This window comes from Anser brachyrhynchus (genome assembly GCF_964034855.1).
Source record: "Anser brachyrhynchus genome assembly, chromosome: 3".
Classification (NCBI taxonomy): Eukaryota; Metazoa; Chordata; class Aves; order Anseriformes; family Anatidae; genus Anser; species Anser brachyrhynchus.
The window spans coordinates 28,863,652-28,886,087 of record NC_137696.1 but is presented as its reverse complement, the minus strand read 5'-3'; the positions used below and the strand labels follow the sequence as shown (position 1 = coordinate 28,886,087).

Sequence of the window (22,436 nt, the reverse complement as noted above, 5' to 3'; positions counted from 1 at the left end):
GGGCACGGTGGTTACTGCTGTCCGATGGATTTAATGCACTTTGTTCATTTCCCCCTCTCGGCTGTGCTTTGAACAGACCCCGGTCTGTCCTGCTCCCAGGTACTGCCTGCAACAGCAGCAAGCTGCTGGGAGCCGGGAGGGACCCGGGAGGACCAGGTGTTCTTGCACCAGCCTTACCTGGGACGGCCGAGTTCTTCAGCAACTGCACTCTGCTCTTCTCCATCTGTTAAATAACATCAGGCTTCCAGTGCCAGAATAAAAAAGCAAAGGAAAGAGGAGTATGTCACTGTCATGGTTTGCTGCCCCATCTGGCTATTTAACGTGTCTTCAGAGTAAATCGGGTGCAATCTGTTGCTTTGGGCAACCTGACGCTGCTGAGAGTGAGGTTGGAGGAGGCGCTGTGCCTGGACCTCGACCTGAGAGAAGCCTCTGAGAATACAGCGTTGTAATCACTCAATGGGTGTAGCAGTAATTGCTGGTTTTTTACAGTAATTACTAAATCTGCGGGTAGATACTCTGATTTGAAAATACACATGCTCTGTCCCATCCCCTCTGTCCTGCCTTCTCTGCCGCTGCTGCAGATTAGGTTAATTTGGTAGAGGCAAAATGTAATTGTGACCAAAATGGGGAGCTGAGGTTCTGTAATCTGGTCGTCCAGCCAAGGCCCTAGGATTTTATAACTTTATGAAGGGTGCTGCACGCAGATACTCACGAATCACCTCCAAGTGCATTGTGCTTCTTGCAGCTCTTTTCCTCGCCTTCCTGCCTTGTTCTTTAGGATCTCATCCTGCGAAAGGCGTCCCTGTCTGCGAGTACCCTTGTGCAGCAGCCGCTCAGAGAACAGCCAGTCGCTGGGAGACGTGGGCCGGCACGGTGTCAGCCTGACACTGACACAGCTCGCCCGAGCGCACAGAGGGAACAAGAGGCCCCTTGTGAGCCGGCCGCGGCACGCAGGGCAGTGCCAGGGGAAGGCAGGCTCCCTCACCGCGTCGCATGGCTCTGCCTGGCACAGGTGGGTGCAGCTGAGCGAGGCTTGGCAGCCCCTCCTCTGCCACAGGGCGCCGCCAAAAACGTGCTGACTCCGCAGCCCCCTGCGTCTGGAGTGATTTGGGGGCCAAACTGCTGTGCGCTGCCCTGTATCTGGGAGGCGTGGCAGGAGACAGGACTATCGGCACGGCCTTCCAGCCAAGGGCCAGCCGTCGTGTGTGGGGGAAATGCTTCCTCCTGCTTAACACACACGTGTGTGTGCTTGTGCAGTGCTTAGCGCAGGGAGCCCTGAGCCACCTGCTGATACCACGGGGTTAGTCTCTGGGATCAGGTACAGACTCGATAGGAGTCACTTGACTCAAAGGGATCTGGTGACAAAACACCCCTCTTGTGGCTTTTATCTTCTCGTTGTGTGAAAATACCAATTAACGTAAGACGTGCTTGGAAGCACATTGATGAAGGCTTCAAGTCAAGGCTGTATCTGTAAACCCCTTAGCATCAGAGAGCTTCAGGCCTTTGCAGTTGTTTAATTGTAGCTATTTATCACCTGAAGCCTTGGGATCTCTTTGTAGAGGCAGCAAGGAAGAAAGTAGGTGGCTGCGTTTGTACCTTGTAGAGAGAGGATGGGGTTTTTGTTTAGGTTTGGTGCCCTTACCAGTCTTGCCTCCCTCCTTTGATACACACACAGTGTGCAGCAGAGAAGTAGAACCGCTCTCGTGTTTGGCTACGTGTGGACAGGTGATGCTTCTTTAATTAAAGACAACAAACACAAAAATTTGTTTTATATTTCACAGCTTTGCTTTAATTCTCTGAGGTTCCCCGATGAAACGTACAAACAGCGCGCTCTCAGCAGACAGGTATTTCCTGTGAAGTGCGCTCCCTTCCCCAGGGTGTGCCAGCTGAGGCGGCGCTCTCCTCCTGCACCTCCTCGCGGGCTGCCACCGCCCGCGGCCCGGCTGCTGTAGGAGCAGGGCTGCAGCGGGGAGCAGGGACTGACAAACGTCAGCCCCTTCGAGTCGAGCAGCGCACCTGAGCCGCTGTGGAGGCGTTGCCGTTACGTGTTAGCGCCTGAAGTAAGCCTCGGACTGCCTTTCCTGCGTGTCACACGTCCTTTGGACAGCGTAACACGACCAGCGCTGGGGCAGTAGTGACGCTCTGGGCTGACACCAAAATCTTTGCTCAGTGTTGAGACTAATTGAGGACTTGGAGAGACTTTTGGTCAGTTCACTCAGTGGTTTGCCGGTGGTGTTGTGCTGCTATTTCGCTTTCTACCCTTTGTAGGAGTGAAGACCCTGGGCTCTCAGGAGCGGCTAAGCACAGTGCAGTCCCTCAGCCACGTAAAATAGGGAATTAGGACAAGGCAAAAAGGGTAGTTACTTGCTGCTGTGACCAAAGGATCAGTTATAGCTCAGTCTACAGCATTTCTAAGAAAAAAAACAAGCGTTACAAGCACAGTGCAGCAGTTGAGAGTCCTAGCCCCCTCCTCAGCTCTGCTTCAGTACCTGCTGGTGCGCACACAGCGCAGAAGGGCACAGTCAGCCACCAAGCAGCTGGCCACGGGCAAGCACAGTACTTGTTTTACACCTTTGGGGTACTGGGTGTCCTGTAGTGAGAATATAAACCTCACGGCTTGGTGCCTGAACATCCCTTTATCCTCGGATGGTACTGTGCGCCCAGTGTAGCTTGCAGAAGAGGTACAGGGAGAAAGTGACACTGTCTGAAAGCTTGGATGACATTTTATTGTGGAAATAGAAATGACAGGTGAGTGGGGGCACGGCAGCTGCCATGGGTACTGCCAGCCTGGCCTCCATGCGTGCGTGGCTTGGACCAAAGGTCAGAGTAGTCTCCCTGTGCTGGCTGTAAAACAAGACTGGTATCTGCTAGCTGAGGATGGTAATGAGGGACGCAGCGCCATCACAGGATGCTGTGCTAAGCGTGAGCAGCCTTCAGGGGCTTTCCTTGGCTTTGTACCTTGGTGTAGGGAAGTTAGTTACTCCTGAGTCTCCTTAGGAAAGAGTGAGCACATCACAGATGCTGTACGGTAACAGTGTGAGGTGATGTATCAGAAGGGCCTCTCTCTCCCAGCAGTCCATCAAACAGTGCATCAATGCACTCAATACTAAAGGTGTCAAAATAGAATGTGAGTTAAAAAAAAAAAGACTACTGAGCTGTAGCATGAAATTCATGACCTCATCTTAGCCGTTAGTACCATCCGTGGCTTGCAAATGTATTTTAAAAACCTAACTTTTTTTCAAAACATTTTTTCTGCAAATTGTGGTGATCCCTTGGCAGAAATCATACAGCTTTTAGACAGCTAAGGCTATGCCAAACGTGTCGAGCCTTTGTTTTACTTCACGTACACAATCACAGGACTTCACAGTGACATAGAGCTGAACAACACCAAGCTGATTGTCAGAAGGCTTTAAATCTCCCTCGGTGACCCAGAGTTGAAATAGCCCATCCCAAACTCTATTTGAAAGCCCTGAGTTTTTGATTAGAAGTCTCTGCCCTCTGGCCCTAGGAGGGGTGCCGGTGGCAATGTTCGCCAGGGGGCTAGAAGCTACGGCCTGGTGCTCAATCTTGGGTAGCCAGGAGAAGGAGCCAGAATCCCACAGACTTTTAGAGAGCGGTTAAGGGTCTCATCTTGATTTCTGTTTTATGCTGCCCTCCCCCATCTCTGGAAGAAACTGCACATTTCTACTCTAGGATAAATTTCATGTGCTGGAATTCTTCCCAGAGTTGGCATGGCTTCAAAGGATTTCATCTTGGCTGTAGTACCCACGTGCTGACGCAAAGATCCCTGGGGAAAGGAGTTGGAAGCAGGCAGAAGGCCAGAGGGCCCTCCAGGAGGCTAGATCCCACTGGGATGATTCCCCAGAAGCCAGTCACGCAGGGAGATTCCTCTCTTCCTTCCTTCCCCATCTCCTGTTGGCCACCACAAAGCATCCTCCTAGTCCTTGGCTTCTCTACGGGACCCATGATGATCACTCCGTGACACTCTTCCCTTTCCTGGTGAGTTTTCCCTGCGGACGCTGAATTAGGGCCCCAGTAGCTCTCCTCAGTGGCATTTTCTCGTTTACGCAAGGTCTCAGGAGAACCGTGCTGGCCTACAGGCTACTCGGTTTGCATTAAAGCTGCTTCTGTCACGGTGTCACCTCAGCCCGTGACACGGGAAAGCGCTCAGCTGAGCGCTCGGGAGAAGACTGAGGGAACAAACCTTCATGTACCAGAGCCCTTCAGTCGCTCACAGCAGCAGCTTATTGAAATGATCTGAGCTGTACTAGGAGCGCTCTGGATGAATGCTGATTCCCTTCACCCTTTGGTGATATTATACTTCAGTGCTCTTTCAGATTTAGTCATAACCATTAATATCAGCCCCGTGACTTGTTACTGGGGTGCAAGACAGCACACCAAGGGGCAAGAACAGCTTCTGACCCAGCACCAAGGTACCCCGGGCGTGCTGTGCTTCTGTCTGCTCTGCAGGTGCAAGGTTCAGGGGTTCTGCCTGCACAAGGGAGAAAACACCCAAGAAACCTGAGCACGCACAAACCCCTTGCTGTGGAATAAAGCTGGTCTCCCATCTCAAAAAGCCTGGCTCTGTTTCCGCTCGGGCTGCGTTGCTAATTGTCAGCAAAAAGCTGATCAAGAGCAGTGCTGGGTTTTACCTGTGAAGTCTGCTGTAGCACTGAGAAAAGTTGTTTGCTGAAAAAGGAAGTTCAGTTCTACTCTCCCAAACCCGCAGGCCTGATCCTGCAAGCCTTACTCGTGTAAGCGGCCTCCCTGCCTTCAGGATTGCTCCAGCCCGCAGCGCTCACCAGCTCGGGGCAATAGCTCCGGTAGGGAACTACATCCAGGCTGGGGGGAGAGGGAGCAGAGAGACATCACAGAACTAATTCATTTTCCACAAGGAAGCAGAAATAAAAATGAGACAGTAAGTGAGCCTTGCCCGTAAGGTTACCGAATACTACTAAATTAAAGGAAAGGCTAGCATGTTTAGTAACAAATTGTCACACACCGCGGGCGTCAGCAGCAGTTGCTATGGTCACAGCTTCTGAGAGAGACAGACGGGAAGGGAGAGCTGGAACAGAGAAAAATGGTAGGGCTAAAAAAGGGTTAACGGGGAGTTTGAAAGATCACTGTTTAAAAACCTTGTTCAGTACAGAGTCAGTAATCCTTGGCGTTCCGAAATTCGGGCATGCTCCAAACCCTCCTGGTGGGCTGGGTGCCCCGTTCGACGTCTTCAGAGATGGTCTTGATGTCGCTGATGAACGGAGAAATCCTGGACCGGGATTTAAACGTTGTTAAGGAGAGGCTGGTTTTGTTCTTTGTGTTCCATTGCCTGGCGAGCTTCTTGGCCTCTTCCTCCTCTTTGATCTTCTCAGCCACTTCCTGCAGGACGGAGCGGAAGAGCCGGGATACTTCCTGCACTTCTGGCTCGTATTCAGCAATGAGTTGCCGGAATCTGCAAGCACAGTCAAGGCACAGCTTTGATTAAGAACATCAAATCAGGGCTTGCTGCCAAGGCACAGCGCTAGGCTTAGAACTCGCGCTCTCTTGCAAAACGGGTCTCCTTGGATCAAGAACAACAACAGGGAGGAGCCATGGAGATATGCTCAAGGTCTCTAAAATCACAAAAAAGCCAGAGAATATAAGGAAGCAATGAATCACTCTTTCTCACAGGCACAAGAAGCAATAAGGAGCACCAAACAAAGCTAGAAGGTGCCACGTTTGAAACGGAAAGTGCTCCTTTCACACAGCACCTCTTGAATCAGAGCTCAGTGCTATCAGTAGCTTGAGGAACAAAATCACTAGGCGAGTTTGTGGAAAACGTCCCCATCAGTGCTGATTAAACACGATTGTCCAAACGCAAATTCTTGCTCAAATACTGCCTGAACTGCTGCTTACCAGAAGCTGAGGATAAAACCAGGGAGGGTCCCCCTGGACTTCCCATGTTTCATGTTCTCTTTCCCCATACGATTACCCAGTGGCCACTAGCCAGACTCTTACCCAGTAAAACTTCTTGGTTATACATTTGATCATTTCTTAATATTTAAATTTTGGTGAAATGGCATTTTGTCTTCCCATGGATGTAAGATAACAGAGTGGCTCTGTTGATAACACACAGGTTGGCAGCACAATGCTGGATCTCATTAGACAGCTCCGAATTACCCCAGTGCCTTCTCAGCAAAGAGCTCAAAAAAAAAAAATATATATATATATGTGTGTATATATATATATATATATATATAGGTAGATTTGACATTCATTAAGCTAGCTCAATATGAGGGAAGTGAACAATTACCAGTGTTTCTTTTGCAGGCGAGGAAGATGAGATGCAGAGCAGGGTAGTTGTTTTGGAGTCAGTGAGTGAGCCCCTGGCTGGGCCGAGAAGTGAGCGTACCCTTCTGGACACCTGGCTGGGCGACCTGGCCCCTGGCCTCGCCAGCACGCGAGCCGCTCCCAAGGCTCCCGCGCTGGTTGTGCAGATATCCTGCTCTTCTGCAAGAGCGTGTGCTTATGACAGAGGGTAATGAGGCTACTCTTGTGATCAGTTTTCACTTCTTAACAATTCTGTCCACAAACAGAGCTAAGTTAGAACTTCACTAAAAGCCAGGTGTTTATACCTAATGGAAGCTGAAGCGTGTGAGGTCTGTAAGCATTTTGGTGTGTTTTTTTTTTAAAGAACTGAATGATGATGGAAAACAGTGAGATTGTATTTAAATAAGCCTAATATGACAGCTGCTGATAGAGTAAGATCCTGCCTCTTGTTTTATTTTAAATCAGCCCTAGGGATATACCAGGGAGTTCAACACACTATGGATTTGCACTGGTTAATGGTACCAAGGGATACCCAAGACAATAAGGACAGAAGGAAAGCCAAAGATGTAGCAGAAAGATTCACTGTGTGTTTACACCTTTTGACCCTTACTGTGCAGGGCTGGTATTGGACACCTCTCCCAGCACCATGCCATAGCCCAGACATTTCAGTGCTGGTTCTCTCACAGCAAGTTCTGGCAGCGGCGTGTGCAGCCGTGGAGAGACCAGCATTGCACGGCGCTGAGGAAACAGCATCCGCAGAGGTACCAGTCCCTTTCAGGACCTGAGGATTGCCTACCAAAGTCACCACCACGTTCCTTAGCCATTTCAGTTGCTTAGGATGTGTTCCTGATCTGCCTCGCCCTAGCCCTCATCACCCCCCATCCTGAGGGTCACACACGGCAGTGCTACCAGAGACTTGCTGTATGTTGCAGGCACCCTTCCTGCCTGCTGAGGAGGCACTTCAGTGGCGTTATCACAGAGCCACAAATGCAGTTCTCACAACAAATACACTTTTCCCTTTATCCTAGTCAGGCACTTAGATGAGTCCATCAAAACTCAAGTCTCCATCAAAACTCAAGTCTCCACACCATTATTATTATACTGGGGAAAGCATCCTCAAAGGTCTTTCATTGCAGAGGTGAACTGAATGAGTCATCCCATTATTTTACCTCTGTGTGTATTTTAAAGAGCGATGCTGTCATACTACATCCGTCTACCAGTACATCCCCTTCTTTTGTCTTGGCAATTGTGCACCCAGAAGACCTCTGCAGAGCCTCCGGTTGTGGAGGCTGTCACACTGCTGGCTTGTGGCCCCAGAGCGGACAGCAGCACGTGGCAGCAAGGACCAGCGCCTAACTCTGGGAACAAGAGCAAACAGGGGTGGTACTACAGGACACGTACCCCCTGAGCACAGAGCTCTGTAATGCCGTGGTGCTAATAACGTTCCCAGTGGATGTAGCTGAAGTAGTTCTGTAAAATCAGTGCAACTTTCCACCTTCTCAGCCACCTGCCTGTTTGCGCTCTGCTTAACTATGGCAGCGAGAACTGTGCTGTGAACTCTGCCCTGTGGTTAACATTTACCTCTGACTTTCCAGGACTGACACACAAACTGCTTAATACGGACTTGAGCAAGTCTAAAAACCAAACAGAAAGCCATCCCAAAGCCCGTCTGCCAGTCACCCAAAGAAAAGCCACCGTCACCGTGACGGAGAAGGGCAGGGGGCCCCTTGCTCCCCCCACAGAGGGATGAACTCTGTCCCTCTACCAGTGCCCGCTGACCAGCATGCCTGTGTCAGGGACAGTCCGTGTATAAAGTTCAGAAGGCGTGCACGCCCGAGACACTTCCCAGCAGCACGGACGGGCACTTTCCCAGGGGCTGGGGTCCAGCTAAACCAGTCCGTGTACTGGAAGACGGGCGATGCTTGCCGCAGCCGCCCGTGCGCAGCTGAAGCCGTCCTCCCTGGCTGTCGGTGCAAGCCAGGCGACGTGCCGGCTGATCAGCTGCCTGATCCGTGCACAAAGCACGCGGCGCGTGAAACCTCTGGAATCGAGGAGTGGGGGCCTGTGTCCTGCATGCCATCGCTGGGAAAAACACGCCGCGCACAGCTGCTCGGTGGGGTCAAGCCCACAGAATTGCACAAGGGTTACCTGCCTTCTAGCGCAGGGGAACGCCCTCGCGCTTCTGCATGGAGTAGTTTTGAACCCGGCGACTGCACAACCATATCTGAAAATCCATCAACAGGGTTTTCTTGCTCATCAGAAAAGTAGACCTATCTGTCTTATTTGTGAAACAAGTTGTGATGCTCCTGGTAGCTAACCTGTAATATACTGTGTGAGTGTAACGTCGACGTCTTAGACGTGACTATCAACAAAAGCCACCTTGAGCCAGCACCGAAACCTAAGGAGTGTGTGCATGCACACACAGGGAGGTTCTCTAGTCCAGCTGTGCTTTGGTCACAGTTCAAACAAATCTGTTTAAATCGTGACCCTTCAGTTTCCTCATAGAGCCATTAAAGAGTGGCTACGCTTGGCTCGTATTGCCACTGGTTTTTTGTTTGTTTGTTTTTTTAAGTGCCATCACTTGTCTACCTTATTTTGTGGGTCCCCAGTTCAACGGTTTCCTAAGTAGAGCCTGAACTTTAAAGACCTGTTAAATCCAGTACAAGTCACTGGACTTAAACAATATGCCTATAGGTAAGTGTGTTCCTGGGCACCTGTCTGAACTGGGAGCTCCAGAGTTAGTCATTCAAAGAAAACACGGGGTGCCCAGTGCTAATAATTAGCTGCTGACTTCCAAATCTTTATTTGGGGCAAGATTTCTGGTTATATTAAGAAGCTATGAACAGCTTTGATAGAGGAGGTTGCTTGACTCTCAAAGGACTGTGGCACTAACCATGGAATCACAGAACGGTTTGGGTTGGAAGGGACCTTAAAGCCCACCCAGTCCCAGCCCCCTGCCACGGGCAGGGACACCTCCCACCAGACCAGGCTGCCCAAACCCCATCCAGCCTGGCCTTGAGCACCTCCAGGGATGGGGCATCCACAGCTCCTCTGGGCAGCCTGGGCCAGTGCCTCACCGCCCTCACAGTAAAGAATTTCTTCCTTACATCTAATCTAAACCTACCCTCTTTTAGTTCCTGCAGGCCCCCTTTAGGCACTGGCAGGGCGCTGTAAGGTCTCCCTGGAGCCTTCTCTTCTCCAGGCTGAACAACCCCAACTCCCTCAGCCTGTCCTCATAGGAGAGGTGCTCCAGCCCCTTGATCATCCTCAAGAAAGAGCCTGACCAAACTCACTGTCACTCCCTTCAAATGACTCCAGGATTAAATTTTAAATTATCAGCAATCTCCAAGCCAGTAACCTGAAGCTAAGTTACTCCTGAACCCAGCAGCTTTATTTGCAGTGAGGTGAATCAGAGTCTCCAGATATTTGATGGCAGAAGTGATGGTATTTAAAGGGTATTTGAATCTTCCAAATACAGAATTTCAAGAGGCTCAAATAAAAGTTCTATCGACTCAAAATACAGCTTTTACAGGACAGGCTAACTGGACCTGGAAAAAACACTCCCACTTAAGAAGTCTCCGGTCTTTTCCACACCCATAGAAACTCTGCTCTCAGTGGATGTGACCGTAGCCACACAAAAGGACAACCTGGATAACTGTTTACTCCTTTGGAGAATGAAGTGACATCTCTGACAACTCATACAAAACTGTTTTGTTCTAGCTTTGACTATTAGCTCAGAATCTCACAAAGGAGGAGACCGTGAACAACACAAGCAGAACAAACTCTGCATCCAAATTTCCAAATCCAGGTTTGTAGGTTATTTTTTTTGGTGGAAGATTTTTCTAAAACTTGCTACGTATTGCAAAGTCACGGGGTATTTCAGGAAGAAACATCAGAAGCGCAGTGATCTTGTGATTAAAATACGTCATTGGAAGTTTGAGGATTTCAGTCAAATTCCTAGCTATCATACCCATCTTGTACATTTGGGGCAAGTTATTAAAATTTCCACGTTATCTCACTTTCTGAGAAGAGAACTGACCTAGTTTTGTCTGTCTTCTAGTTAGCTTGCACAGTCCTTCTTTTCTCTTGCACATTTTCAGCTCCTAGCACAGCAAGCCCCATTCTTTCTCATTTTCTGAACCACTGGCCGGTCAGATAGGAGGTAGGGAAGAAGAGGGATCAACCATTCACTTCTCCAACACAGGAAAAAGGGATTAGCAGATAAAACCAGTGCGTGTTAGTTTAGGACAAGCAAAACAGTTTTCCACAGCAAAGCCACAGTTCAGATGTAGAACTCCACCACAAACGCTAAAAGTTTACATGGTCAAAAACAAACTAGAAAAAAAAACCAAAACCACAAACTACTGAAAGAAGAAGCCACGTAGGGCAGTTACGGCCAGAAGGACCACTGCAGGCTCCGAAAGCCTCCAAGCTACAAGGCACAGCAAGTCAGCGGCTAGTCACGAGATACTGTAATCGTCCACACCGTTGTATCTGCTTGCCTTGTTCATTTTCTCTTCTTTCTGCAGAAGCTCCAGCACTGCACCCGGATCAAACAGCCCTCTGACCCAGGCCAGCTCTGCCATTTGTGTGGCCGTGGCATTCCCTTTTCAACCACTGCACTGAAACAACAAAGGCACTCGAGCCTCCTCTCTCCATGGGGCTCTGCTAACCACACAATCGGCATAGTATGGAACAGACAAATGATGCCACTCCTTGAATGATAGAGGAACGCCGTTTGCGATAGCCTATCAGAGCAACCTCTGAGAGGCCTTTTAACAGGATGGCTTTGTGATTTTTCAGTTATGCGCGCACACAGCCCCTCAGCGTTGTTGAGTCTGTTTATCTGCTCTTAACCACATACTGAATCCTGAACAAGAGGGAATAACCACTACAAGCTACACTGAAATTAATCGAAAATTACAAGCACTCAGCATCTTGCATGACCTGTCGCAGTTAAAAAAAAAAGAAAAAGTAGCAAATTGTACATGGCTCAGCTTAACACTCTTCTGAAGGCAGTTGGGAACCTTGGGGCCTCCCAGCTCCCGTGACTGAAGCCTGCTCTCATGGAAATTCCCGTTTGCCAGACAGGCCTTGCTCAGTGGCCCTGGGGATGCTGAAAATTACTTGTAACGCCAAGGGGTTTTAGTGGCTTGTTTACGGCGTAGCTCCAAGCTATACAAATACAAGGCAAGTGCTGTTTCCAGAAGCCTTTAACTGGGGAGAACTCGGCCACCGAGTGCCCCCAGATCTCTGATTCTGCCACCACAGCAGCCTTTGCAATAGCCAAAGCCCTGTGCCCCCCTGCTTCCAAGGTTCAATCCTGGGCAAGATAAGGGCGAGAGAGGCAGTTTGGGCATCCTTTCCTGGCCACGTACGTGACCTGCTAGGACCGTCCCAGTCCCAGCTGAAGAACCCATAGAAATGGGGCAAGAGGGCTGTAAGGGCCCATCTCCCAGCTCTGCTGCGACTGCCTGGGACCTCGGAGTCACTCCTCACTCGCACTGTGCCACGTCAGAGGGTTTAACTTGGAACAGCCGCTCCAAAAGGAAGAAAGGCGCCTCCCTCCCCTCCAGCTGGGATGCCACTGGGGGGTCAGCTCTATCCCTGAAGTCCGTCTCCCGCACGGTTGCCCGGCCAGCAGCCCCGTGCCCAGGACTGCTGGGAAGGCCCACCAGGCTGCACCCACCCCTGCGCTGCAGAAGCAGCCCAGCCTTTCAAGCCAACTGCGCCCCACCAGCACCCTGCTCCCTACCAGGAATCTGGGAGGTGTACGAGGGGGACAAGCACACACTCCCTCCTTTTTCTGGGCATATGACTCAGGCTGAAAAATACAACAGCGCCTTTTGGAGGAAGTGATACCACATTAAACTGACTGAAAACGTTCAATCCCTTTTCTTCCACAACACAACTTTTGATACAGCATACCGAGTCTTCGTTCTGTTGGTCCTAAAAACTCTTGCTCCCCCCTCCCATGCCACAAAGAGGAGAAGGGGAAGGGAAAGGTCAGTACCATCAGATCTGTTACCGTACCTGAGTATGACAGGCCCACAGTAGGAGGGGTGTATTTTGGTACACATGTCCTCCAGCTGCAGCCTTTCTCCAGGGCTGATATCATAGCTCTGCTTTGGATAGCTGACCAGCCAGCCGTAGTCCACCCCAGTCTTGATCTTGCGATACTCATTCTCCCGCTCCCGCTGCTGCTTCTCCGCCTGCTTCATCTGCCAGCTCAGCTCCATCATTAGCGTCTCGGCCACCATCTCGGTGGGGTTCCTCTGGGAAATGCGGCTGGGGGGCTCATTCCACCTGAACCAGGATGCCAGCGACATAGCGCCCTGCGTGTCTTCACTGGGAACAAACTGGGGGCAGGGAGGGAGAGAAAAAAAACAGTGCCATCTTCAACACAGCTGAGAACTTTCTCCCCCACACACCCCTCGAGCCCAGTGTTCACCTGAAAGTGCTACTGGATTAGAAGAGCTAGTCAGTGCTGAGCACCTTGAGAAATCTCACCCATGGCAGCCAGCTCGCGCAGAGAGACAAAGCACAGAGAGGCTCCATCTCCCCCGAACTTCCAGTCACCACATAATCAAAACGACAGGCGCAGTTCCTACACCTGAAGTTGTAAGGATACCTTGCTCCCTGCGGGTTAGGCTGGGGAAGCGTTCCCCTGCCCACACGGAGGGGCTGGGACCAGCGCCCGCCTGTCTGAACCTCACGGGAGAGCGGGACCTCGCAGCACCCGACGTGCAAAATCCCCACACGTGGACACGTCTCTATAGGCGCCCAGGGCACGTCTGCTCCAGCTGGAGCACAAGCGATAGGGCTCGTCGGTGCTGGCAGAAGCAGCAGCTGCACTGACTACAAGAGCCTCAGGCACGTAACAAGCGTTTCTGCAGGCGGAGGGAGAGGCTCCCCCTGTTCTGCGAGGAGAAGCCCAGCCGCCAGCCCTGCTGGCACACGCACCTTGGGCGCAACAGAGCCGAGGGAACGAGGCTGGGCTCAGAGCGGAGTGGCAGCATGCGGGGTTCGAGCGTTACCACTCGGATGCCACAGGTCTCTGCTGAGGGGGTTTACAGAGAAGGCAAAACAAGCCCTGCCAGTCAGCTGAACGAGAATTAACTCCCCTTTGTGTAGCCACTTCCAGAGGACAATGCGTGGAACAGAGTTATTAACTATTGTATTTGTACTGCGACACAATGGAGCCCAAAGCAGGCACCAGGGACCTGGACAGGAGCAAAACAGCATCTGTTTCTTCACGCAGCACGCTTACGTGCCTCGCTGCTCCCCCTCTGCAGGCCCCCAGGGAGCAGGAGCGGCACAAGCAAGGGCTGCAGCTGGACCACCAAAAGGCTGCTCCTGGCAACAGCTCGGTCAGGCCAGGGTGTCACAAGTTAACGTGAGGGCAGCGCATTAAAGAGCCTGATTCTGCAGGGCCTAGGAAAATCCTCGCTACTGAGAGACAGACACACAGACAGACATAAAAGGGAGAAAAATATGCTTTTAAGCTGCCATCCCATCACCATCCGCACTGGGTGAGAAGGCTGCTTCCGTTGCTTCTGCACCTTTATCACTTGCTGTCATGTAGCCTTGTTCTCCTTCAAAAAACGTTCATGTCACAGAAATATGTCACACCATTAAAGAAAAATGCTCCCAAAACCTGGCTAGTCTGTGCAGTGTCCCAAGTTTGAAGGGATTTCAAGGTCTAACGCTTAGGCTTTTCTACAATCACAAAGTTTGCCGAAATGCATCAAAGGACAAGTTTCTCTGGCCCAATATCCCACCTCTCTCAGCAAGCAATCCTGGTTTCTTCAGAAGGAACACATAAAAGGGGTGAAAACTTCCCAAGGACACAGATCTGGCTACCTGGGTGCGTAAGGCTGCGTGTACCCTTCTGGACCTGTATAAGCATTAATTCCTTTGCTAGCTTACAACGCCTATTCATGAGGAATCACTATAGTGACTGGTTTTCATCCTGGAGCATCAGCTCTGACTATCCCTATGATCCCAGCCAGAGTCAGCATTTGCTGGAAGCAATCTGCTCCTGTCCAGCTCCTGTGCTCTGCAGGAGGAGGAGCAGCGGGTCCTTTCCTTTGCTTCCACTACCACGGTGCCTCCAGCTTGCTGCTCTCTTGCCCTCGCATCATCGCTGCTGCTGGCCAGCTTGCCAGGATGGCTGAAGTCAGGCTGGAACTGGTGTGCTGACACCGTCAGCTCCATAATGCCACCATCCAAATGTGCCCAGATCTTGCCACGTGGTGGCCTCCACTCACCACGACGTGCTACGGGTGAAGATCCTCAGAGCCTCGTCTTTGCTCTTATCACCCCGTGTATCACGTAGGTAGCAGAAGGGAGCAGCAGAGCAGACCACAGGCTGTTGTAACAAACTGTAACGCTTCCGTTTCTTTTCAGCATATGTGACAACTACAATTTATCATAAACTTTTACAGGTATCTAACCTCTTAAGATATCATTATTATTTCCACTTGCACCTTCACTAGATGAAGGAAAGCATACCCTATCAGTTGTATTTTGCCAGCAAAAGGTTGGATTCGTTTGCTTTTATTCTGGCTGTGACCTGGTCTCCCACTGGTTTAACTCTGCTGACCTGACTCGAGTTAGGGGCAAGTCGGGGTGCAGCAGAGTAGCTGTGAAGCTGAAGAGCATCCTTCCAGTTATTCCTAGCTCACCAGCTGCTTCGTTAGAAGAGGGGAATTTGGAGGTGAGAACTGGGAAACAGAGCAAGGAGACGTGGGCTCTGAGTTGACTGTCCTGGCTTCCACAGGGCCCTGCAGCATTCCTACTGTTTTTACCTTATTGCTTCACCCCGCAGGGCTCCCTGAATAAAGCAGCTGTGCCTGAGGAGGGCTGTTTTGCTGATGGCAGAGGACAGTCAGTAAGAAAAGCATTTTGGACACTTTATCTGAGCAAGGCATGCCAGACCCAAGCTTTGAAGTATCCCACAGCTTTCATAAAGCACTGGTCACAAATGGACTTGCTTTTGAAAAAGAACACAAGTGAGACTGGAACACAGATACCACTGGCTCCAAACAGGGCTTGCTCTCATCTCCCATATGTTATTTGAAAAATCTACTTCCACATGAGGTCAATATAAAGCAAGAAAAGCATCTCACCTGCAACTGAAATGGCCAGTCCTCAAACGAAGGAAAATCCTGTCCAAGCATTTCATGCACGGTGGCAGCTTGTGCTGGCTGTTCCTAAGGGAGTCTTGTTTGTATGAGATTGTTTCCTTCCCCCTCTCTCATCCATCACCTCCTCCTTTTGAGAGCTGGAAGCCGGCCATCTCTATTTAGCAGGCTTGACAAGCCTCCACTCTTTCCCCTACTGGCCTTTGCAGCCTGCAGAAGGTAGCATGGGCTCCATTAATTGCAGCTGCTGGTTTCAATTTAAAGTTCACATGCAGGCTAATCATTAAATGACTCAAAATGGCTCTCCTAATAGAAAGGCTCAAAGGACTGGTGGCAGGATGTGGGCAACCAAAGGATGGCAAAAGTTTCAGCCTGATCTTCTTTGGGGAGAAGGACAAATTTACACTTCGTGAGCATTCATGTCAAAATTATTAAAAGAAAGAAAGACACAGCCCCATCTGAGTGTGGACCTTCCTTGTCCTGAAATTGGTCAGTTTTCTGGTTCCTCGTAACAGGCTATCCTGCACCTGAGCAGCTCCTCAGGTGCTATTTATGAGAATTTCCGAGTGGTTTATAGTAGTTCCACTCCAGGAGCAGCTCTAGGTTTCAAGATTTTTGCCTCAGTGACCCCGCCCCAAGACAAACCTTCCCTCGCACCGTTACTGCAAGCCTGGCCAAGCACCGTACAGGATTTTAAGCATACGTTCACCTTAAGTTACACTGAAGTCTGGAATACCTCGCTTTCCCTCTCACACAGTCTCTGAGGGTTTTCTTCTATTTTTAGGGATTGTTAGTAAGTACCTCAGACTTTCTTCATGTAGAAGTTTCCTTTTAGCTTTAAAGAAGCTTTCTGCCTCTCCAAATCTCATTTTTGTTCTCCACGTTGGCAACAACTGCATTTCTCTCCTTCCCACATACTTTACAGCTTTCTCCATTCCCTCCCCACAACATGTTCTGTGTAATTTCTCCCCATCTTCCACTTCTTTACCTTCTCCCATATTTCCCCCTGCGATTTTCTCTTCTTGCTCCAGAGAACGTATCAAAGAATCAGCACAAGTATCAGCATCCACAGGCCTCGTTGGGTTTCTCACCTTCCCATAACAGGATTTCACGTTTTCCTGGCTCTTTTAGCAGAAAATGGAATGTTTCCATAGCTTGATCTCTGGCTATTCTTTTGCCAGCTGGAGGCTGCCCCTGCAACCCGACAGACATCAGCCTCTTTTCGGCTCTTGCAGGCCAGATCACCACCTGCTAAGACTTGTTACAGCAGGGCTGCTCTCCGGTAAACCATGAGTCAATCAGCAGGACCTGTTCACCGTGCTAGGAAATAAACTTCTGAATAAAAAAAATAAAATTCCTTTCCATTAACACTCCTCCTGGTTCCCAGCTTCCAAAGCCCTCCAGAACAGGAAAGGAGTAGCCAGAGGGTGGGAAATGGGTATTTATGAAAAAATGAGAATATAGTTTGTCTCTCTATAAAGCTGTGTTCTCAGTTTGATAACTCTCCTGTGGTTTGCCTTTACAGTCTGCCGGTCCAGGAGCACTACTGACAGTCCCTAGTGACTCTCAGCAGTCGTAGGGATATGGCAGTCGTGTCAGAGCGGAAGGAGAAAGGACTTAAGGGGCAGGGTGGGTAGGAGCCTAATCCAAAGTTGGGTGACATCAGTGGAAAAGCTGTCACTCCGCTGGCTATAGATAGTCCCCAGAAATCCACCATCACCCAGGCAAAGCGTACCAACAAACCGGGCTGAGGAGTGGGGAAATGCCTTCCCTCTCACCTCGTGGGTGGCAGCTCCTTACGACTAGAGTCAGAGAGCAGGGAGACAGAATTTGTGCCTGCAAGATACCCACCCAGCCCTTCTCCACGTGCCAGATCAGAGGGTTACAAGGAAAACGATTTCTAGAAGAAGAGGGGCAAGCTCCATCCCCAAGTTGTGCTTATGATCATGCTTTTTTAAGAAGATGTAGCTACAGGGAAAACAGAACATGTGGAACTGTGGAGCACACTACTGTAATTAATTTTTTAATTTGCTTCTTTGGTAAAGATTGAATTATGTTATCCAGAAAAGCCAGAAGCTCAATGTCCTCTGGACAGCAAGGGCATCTAAGCAACTCTCTCCACTGCGGCACAGAGGTAGATTAAAGCTGGTTTGACTACAGCCAGCTCTGAAGTCTCTAGGTGCTACCTGATGCAGCATTTAACCAGCTTTCGGGCAGAATCTGTGGTCGTGGCTGTGCTGCTGCCCATACCTGCATGAGATACTGAGCAGGGACAGTGTCACAGATGAACCCCAATGCTATTTCTCCCGTGAAAAGGATATTTAATTTTGCTCTAAGCAACGGATCTCAGCAAGTTCTAATCAAGAAACTGCTGCCAACACCCTCACAGTTTTATTTCTATAGCCCACCTGAACTCTGTAAGAACCTCTGCTCTCTGCTGCTTTTCTGCAGTTTCATGTTGTTATCCTCTCCATACAGGGACTTTTACTTCAGCAGGGCCCAAAGAACCCTATTTCCTATCTGGCTGGAGGCTCCCTTATTGTTTAGCGACATGGGAGGGTACGTGTTTACAGCTACTTGCTGTGCGATTGTAATCTCAGTGGAAATTACTATAGCCTCAGCTTGAGAGCCCACATCTATCTCCCGAAGTTGCTATGAGGCAATTAATGCTGAAAAAGCAGTACATGGAGCTTTTCAATGAAGAAACGTAAAAGCAATGCAAATATCATGTTTTTAATGCAACAGCATTCCTCATTCTGACCTGCAGAATAAGGAGAGAGAACTCCCGGGGACGCTCGGGGATCTGCGCACAGAGCGCAGCAGGAGAAGGGGCGTTTCGCTTCACGAGTGCGCCTGTTCTCCTTCTGATGGACACGAGCTACTTACAGCCCAAGGATGTTCACAGCAGTTAAAACACATCCAAAGACATGACCCCTGTCTCAAGCAGCAGGGCGTTTTGAATAACAAGCCTAGGGGATCGAGCCAAGACTTTAATGAAACGATATTTGCTGTCAAGTCTGTGTGGCTGCAGGTGTTTAGGGACAGGCAGAAGAGGCTCGCAGTGGTGTGAGAGGGCGAGCAGGACGGGATGGGGCGCTGCAGTCCCCAGCCAGCACTCACAGGGCCTGCCCAGCCTGCTGCAGGCTGACAGCTCCTGCTGCCACCTCAGCACGCTGCTGAATGACGAGTGCTCCCAGGAGCATGCGAGAAGCACGCTGCCAGTCTGCACACAGCCTACTTTTTGTATTCTATATTATTTTTTCCTCCATCAGACTTTGCATTTCAGCATCGTAGAAGTGGCCTGGCTCTTTGCCTGGTGCAATTGCCATAGAGTCATGAGTCACTTAAACCGTTTGTGAACATGCTCCACTGTGAAAAATCACCATTAGGCAGCATAACAGGACAGCCAGAGCCTAGCACGTGGTGCTGCAAGACAAAACAGAAATAGAAGTGGTGCCATTTCTATGAGAAGAAAGCTCGAGGTTGAAGACGCTACAATGGTTATGTCACTACAGCTAGTAGCTCTCAAAAGATTTATTTTTTTTTAATAATGAAGCTCGTTACTATTGAGGACATGTTAAAAATACTGCTTTTACCTCCCCAGAATTTGTGTCATTTGTAATCCCTTCTCAGAGCTACAGTCTTTTAGAAAACAGGTATCTGGTGCATTTTGTATCTGCATGGTGAAGAAACCAGAATTCAGCATGAGCTGGGCTCCAAGCTCAGGTATGAATGAGAAAGGTGTTTTTCAACCACGAGTCAAAACACAAGCAGAAACGGTAGGTGATCTAAACCGGTACAGCTTCATAATCTTCAGTAGTGCTGGACCAATATAAAACAGATTTGCCTCGCTGCAATAAATAAAAGAGCTATGTTGATTAACTCCAGATGAAAATCCAATCTACAGATCTTAAAGAAAAAGTGAAGGAAGAGCCCAATAGCCTGGAGCTCCACTAATGGCTGGGACTCTGTACAGAAGATAATCTGCCTGTTATCTGCAGAAGCAAAAGGGTGGGTGTAACCCAAATCTGCTTACGAAGCATAGTAGCATTTTACAGTTTGTCTTCTTATCAGAGCAAATGAGTTCCATCTGCTGAGAACCAGGCCTACATTCGTGCCAAATTCCCACTCGTGCTTTTAAACAATGTTTTCTAATACTAACCACACAAACACTACCATATGCAACTTACACGAGGCTGTTACTTAAACCTACTGAAGCCAGGAAGTTGAAAACACACCGATTTGCTCTGTTTGCCTAACTTGTTATTAAAACTCCTATATTTTTCCCAGATACCGCTATCTTGCTGTGGTGGATCAAACACGCCTTCAGTTTTGTATCTCACTTTGATCTCTGCAGACTACAAAGTCAGGTTTCCAGCGAGGGCAGAGGGACACGAAGTATTCTCCACCAGCCATGGAAGTGAGAGTTCGGAAAGTAACAAAGGCACATAGCTTTCCTGTTATTAAAATTACATAAACCACAAAATGCTGCAATAAATCAGCAACAGGCATCTGATGCAAGGCTCAAACATAAAAGGTTTTCAAAATTAAAACTCAGAGATCCCCAGCTCATCCTTCTCTAGTCTGCTCTTACTGTAACTACGCAACGTTATTAAATGGGCACTAATGTCACAAACCGAGGAGTTCCTAATGCTGTTGTTCACAGCAGATACATATAGCTATAGAATTATATAAAAGTGAGAGCTTGAAACTCAGACCCAAAAGCATATTTCACCTGTTGCCACATCCACTGAAGTAGTTTTGTTTCTTTTTTTAATTCATATGTTGTGCCATAGACCAGGCTAAGTGCTGTGAAAATAGGTGGGCAAGATGTGTATTCTCCATCCAGATCGAGGACTGATTCTGCTCAGAAAGCAAGTGTAACTCATTGCATTATAACGTCAGAATACATTTTAACAGGCACCTGTACATTTCTGATCAGTTGTCAACCGTGGTTACAGCATCCATCAGAAAGAATATTTACAGGACAGGCTTTAAGTCTCACTCCGCCCCAATTCACTGCAGAACTGTTAACCTATGTGGGAGCTTTCCCTGTTCTGAGGAATACCAAGATCAGTGTTCAAGTTTGGTCCTTGTGATAGGAATTACTTAAAAACACACATTGTTTTAAAATTAGCATCCAAAGGATGAATGCTAAGCTTACAGTACGAGAAGTTAAGCCTCTCTTCGAGGAAACCACTTACAGCACAGGCTCTGAAACCACATCCAGCAGAGCTCTGCGAAAGCTCACTTTTCTCTTTGCAACCCGTGAACGCCCTGCCTACAGCACATCTGCAGACGGCAGCAAGGAACAGTGCTGTCTTGAGATCGAATTTAACTTCTGTGCTAGCATTAATGGATGTAAAGTGCAGTCTGCTCTCAGTTACACTTCCAGAAACCCAAATCTGCCTGACTGACCTCAGCGGTAGCAGGTGGGGTTACTAAATGCCAGGCTTACCACCAAAGACACTTCCCGGGATGGGTGCCTGACCTGAGCGTTGTTAAACAAGCCACGCTTTCCTCTTTGACTGCCGGTTCTTCCCATAACCAGCCGCCCAGCGCTAGCTCCCAGAGGTGCCAGGGCTGAGGCCAGCTTTGGGGAGACGCGGGAGCACCCCAGCCCCTCCCTGCCCACCCACCCCACCCGGCTCACCTTTTGCAGCAGCGCTTGCGTGGGCAGCCGGGGCGAGGAGGGTGCCCGCAGGAGGACACGGCGCGAAGTCAAGCCCTCAGAGCTGGCACGGCAAACTTCAACCCGCATCGGGGACGGATTAGGCCTGGTGACGAGGGGTAACAGCTGTGCTTCCAGCAGCACGGCACTGCGCCTGGGGCTCCCTCCTGACCCCAAAAGCCGCGGCCACCTGTCACGCAGCGGGCACCTCTGCGCTCGGGCGGGCTCCGGCACCGGTTTAAAGACCCCCCAAAACCCCCAAAACTCCGTGGGCTCTCCCAAGCTCGTGGCTGAGCCCAGGCTGAGGAGAAAGGCACGCAACTCACCGCACGCTGCCTCGCCCAAGCCCTCCCGGCAGGGTCCCCGTCCCCGCCGCCCCGTCCCTCACAGCGAACGCACAGCGACCCCGGCCCCGCTTTGAGCCGCGGAAAGAGCCGGGAAAGAGCGGGCTGCTCCACCTCCGTCCCGCCGGGCGCCGGCAGCGTCCCCTCTTCCTCTTCTTCCTCCTCTTCCTCTTTTTCCTCCTCCGCCGGGGCAGCGCCGAAGTTGCGCGGAGCCGCCGCGGGCCGCCCGCTGCCGGCGGCTTGAGGCGGGCGGAGGCGCGGCCGCCGCCGTTGCCATGGCGACCGCGCCATAGCGCTCGGGGGCCCTGAGGCGGCGCTGCCCTGAGGGGGGGGGGGTTGATAAATAACGGCCCGCTGAACGGAGCCGCTCATTTGGTTAATGAGTTTGTTTAATAAAGGCGGCTGGCCGAGGTCCCGAGGGCTTCTTCAGTCACCGGGTGGCTGGTGTTGTGGGGAGGGGAGGCGGGATGAGGTGAAGCTGGATGAGGTGAAGGTGTTAGCGGGGTCGGAGAGGAGGAGCTGCTGATGGTGGGGGGTGTCTGAGGGCTGCACTTCATCTGGAAAAGAGGCATGAGAGAGGTCTGGGAAACAGAGATTGTAGGAATCCTGCGAGGTGACTGTGTTTAGTGAGAGGCTGGTAAGGTGAGAGGAGTGAGAACTGTCCTGGAGCTGCCCGAGAGAGCAGTGTGACAGCCCTCACCCTGGGGCACCTGTGAAACCCAAGTGTGTGTGCGAAGTCAAGTCCATGCTGAAAAGGTTTCCTAAGTCAGGGCCCACGTTCTGACACCTTGGTACTTACACAACGAGAGGACAGCGGGGATTCGGACTCTTTAAGTCAGTACAGCACATGCGTAAATCGAAACAGAGGGAAGGAGGAACCTCAGTTTCAAAACAGCCCAGCGAAACAATTACAGGTTAAAAGATGTCCATGGCCGTCCGAATTAAAATGTATGAGGAGGGTTTCTTTTA

The 22,436-nt window shown here is 50.2% G+C and overlaps 1 protein-coding gene across 5 annotated transcripts; it reads right to left on the bottom strand.

Moving 5' to 3' along the window:
• Positions 1 to 1,762: 1,762 nt before the first annotated feature.
• On the bottom strand, positions 1,763 to 21,804 carry RD3 (RD3 regulator of GUCY2D). Of its 5 annotated transcripts, none has more exons than XM_080586371.1 (4): positions 21,523 to 21,802; positions 21,106 to 21,229; positions 12,340 to 12,665; positions 1,763 to 5,449 (listed from the first exon to the last, which is right to left on the bottom strand). In XM_080586371.1, exons 1-4 carry the CDS (start codon positions 21,756 to 21,758, stop codon positions 5,152 to 5,154), a joined length of 984 nt encoding a protein of 327 aa, XP_080442497.1. In that variant the 5' UTR covers positions 21,759 to 21,802; the 3' UTR covers positions 1,763 to 5,151. The 5 variants fall into 5 exon arrangements, with proteins under 5 accessions (XP_080442497.1, XP_080442501.1, XP_080442499.1 ...); XM_080586375.1 differs by having other exon boundaries at positions 21,582 to 21,796; XM_080586373.1 differs by having other exon boundaries at positions 21,450 to 21,586.
• Between the last annotated feature and the right edge of the window lie 632 nt (positions 21,805 to 22,436).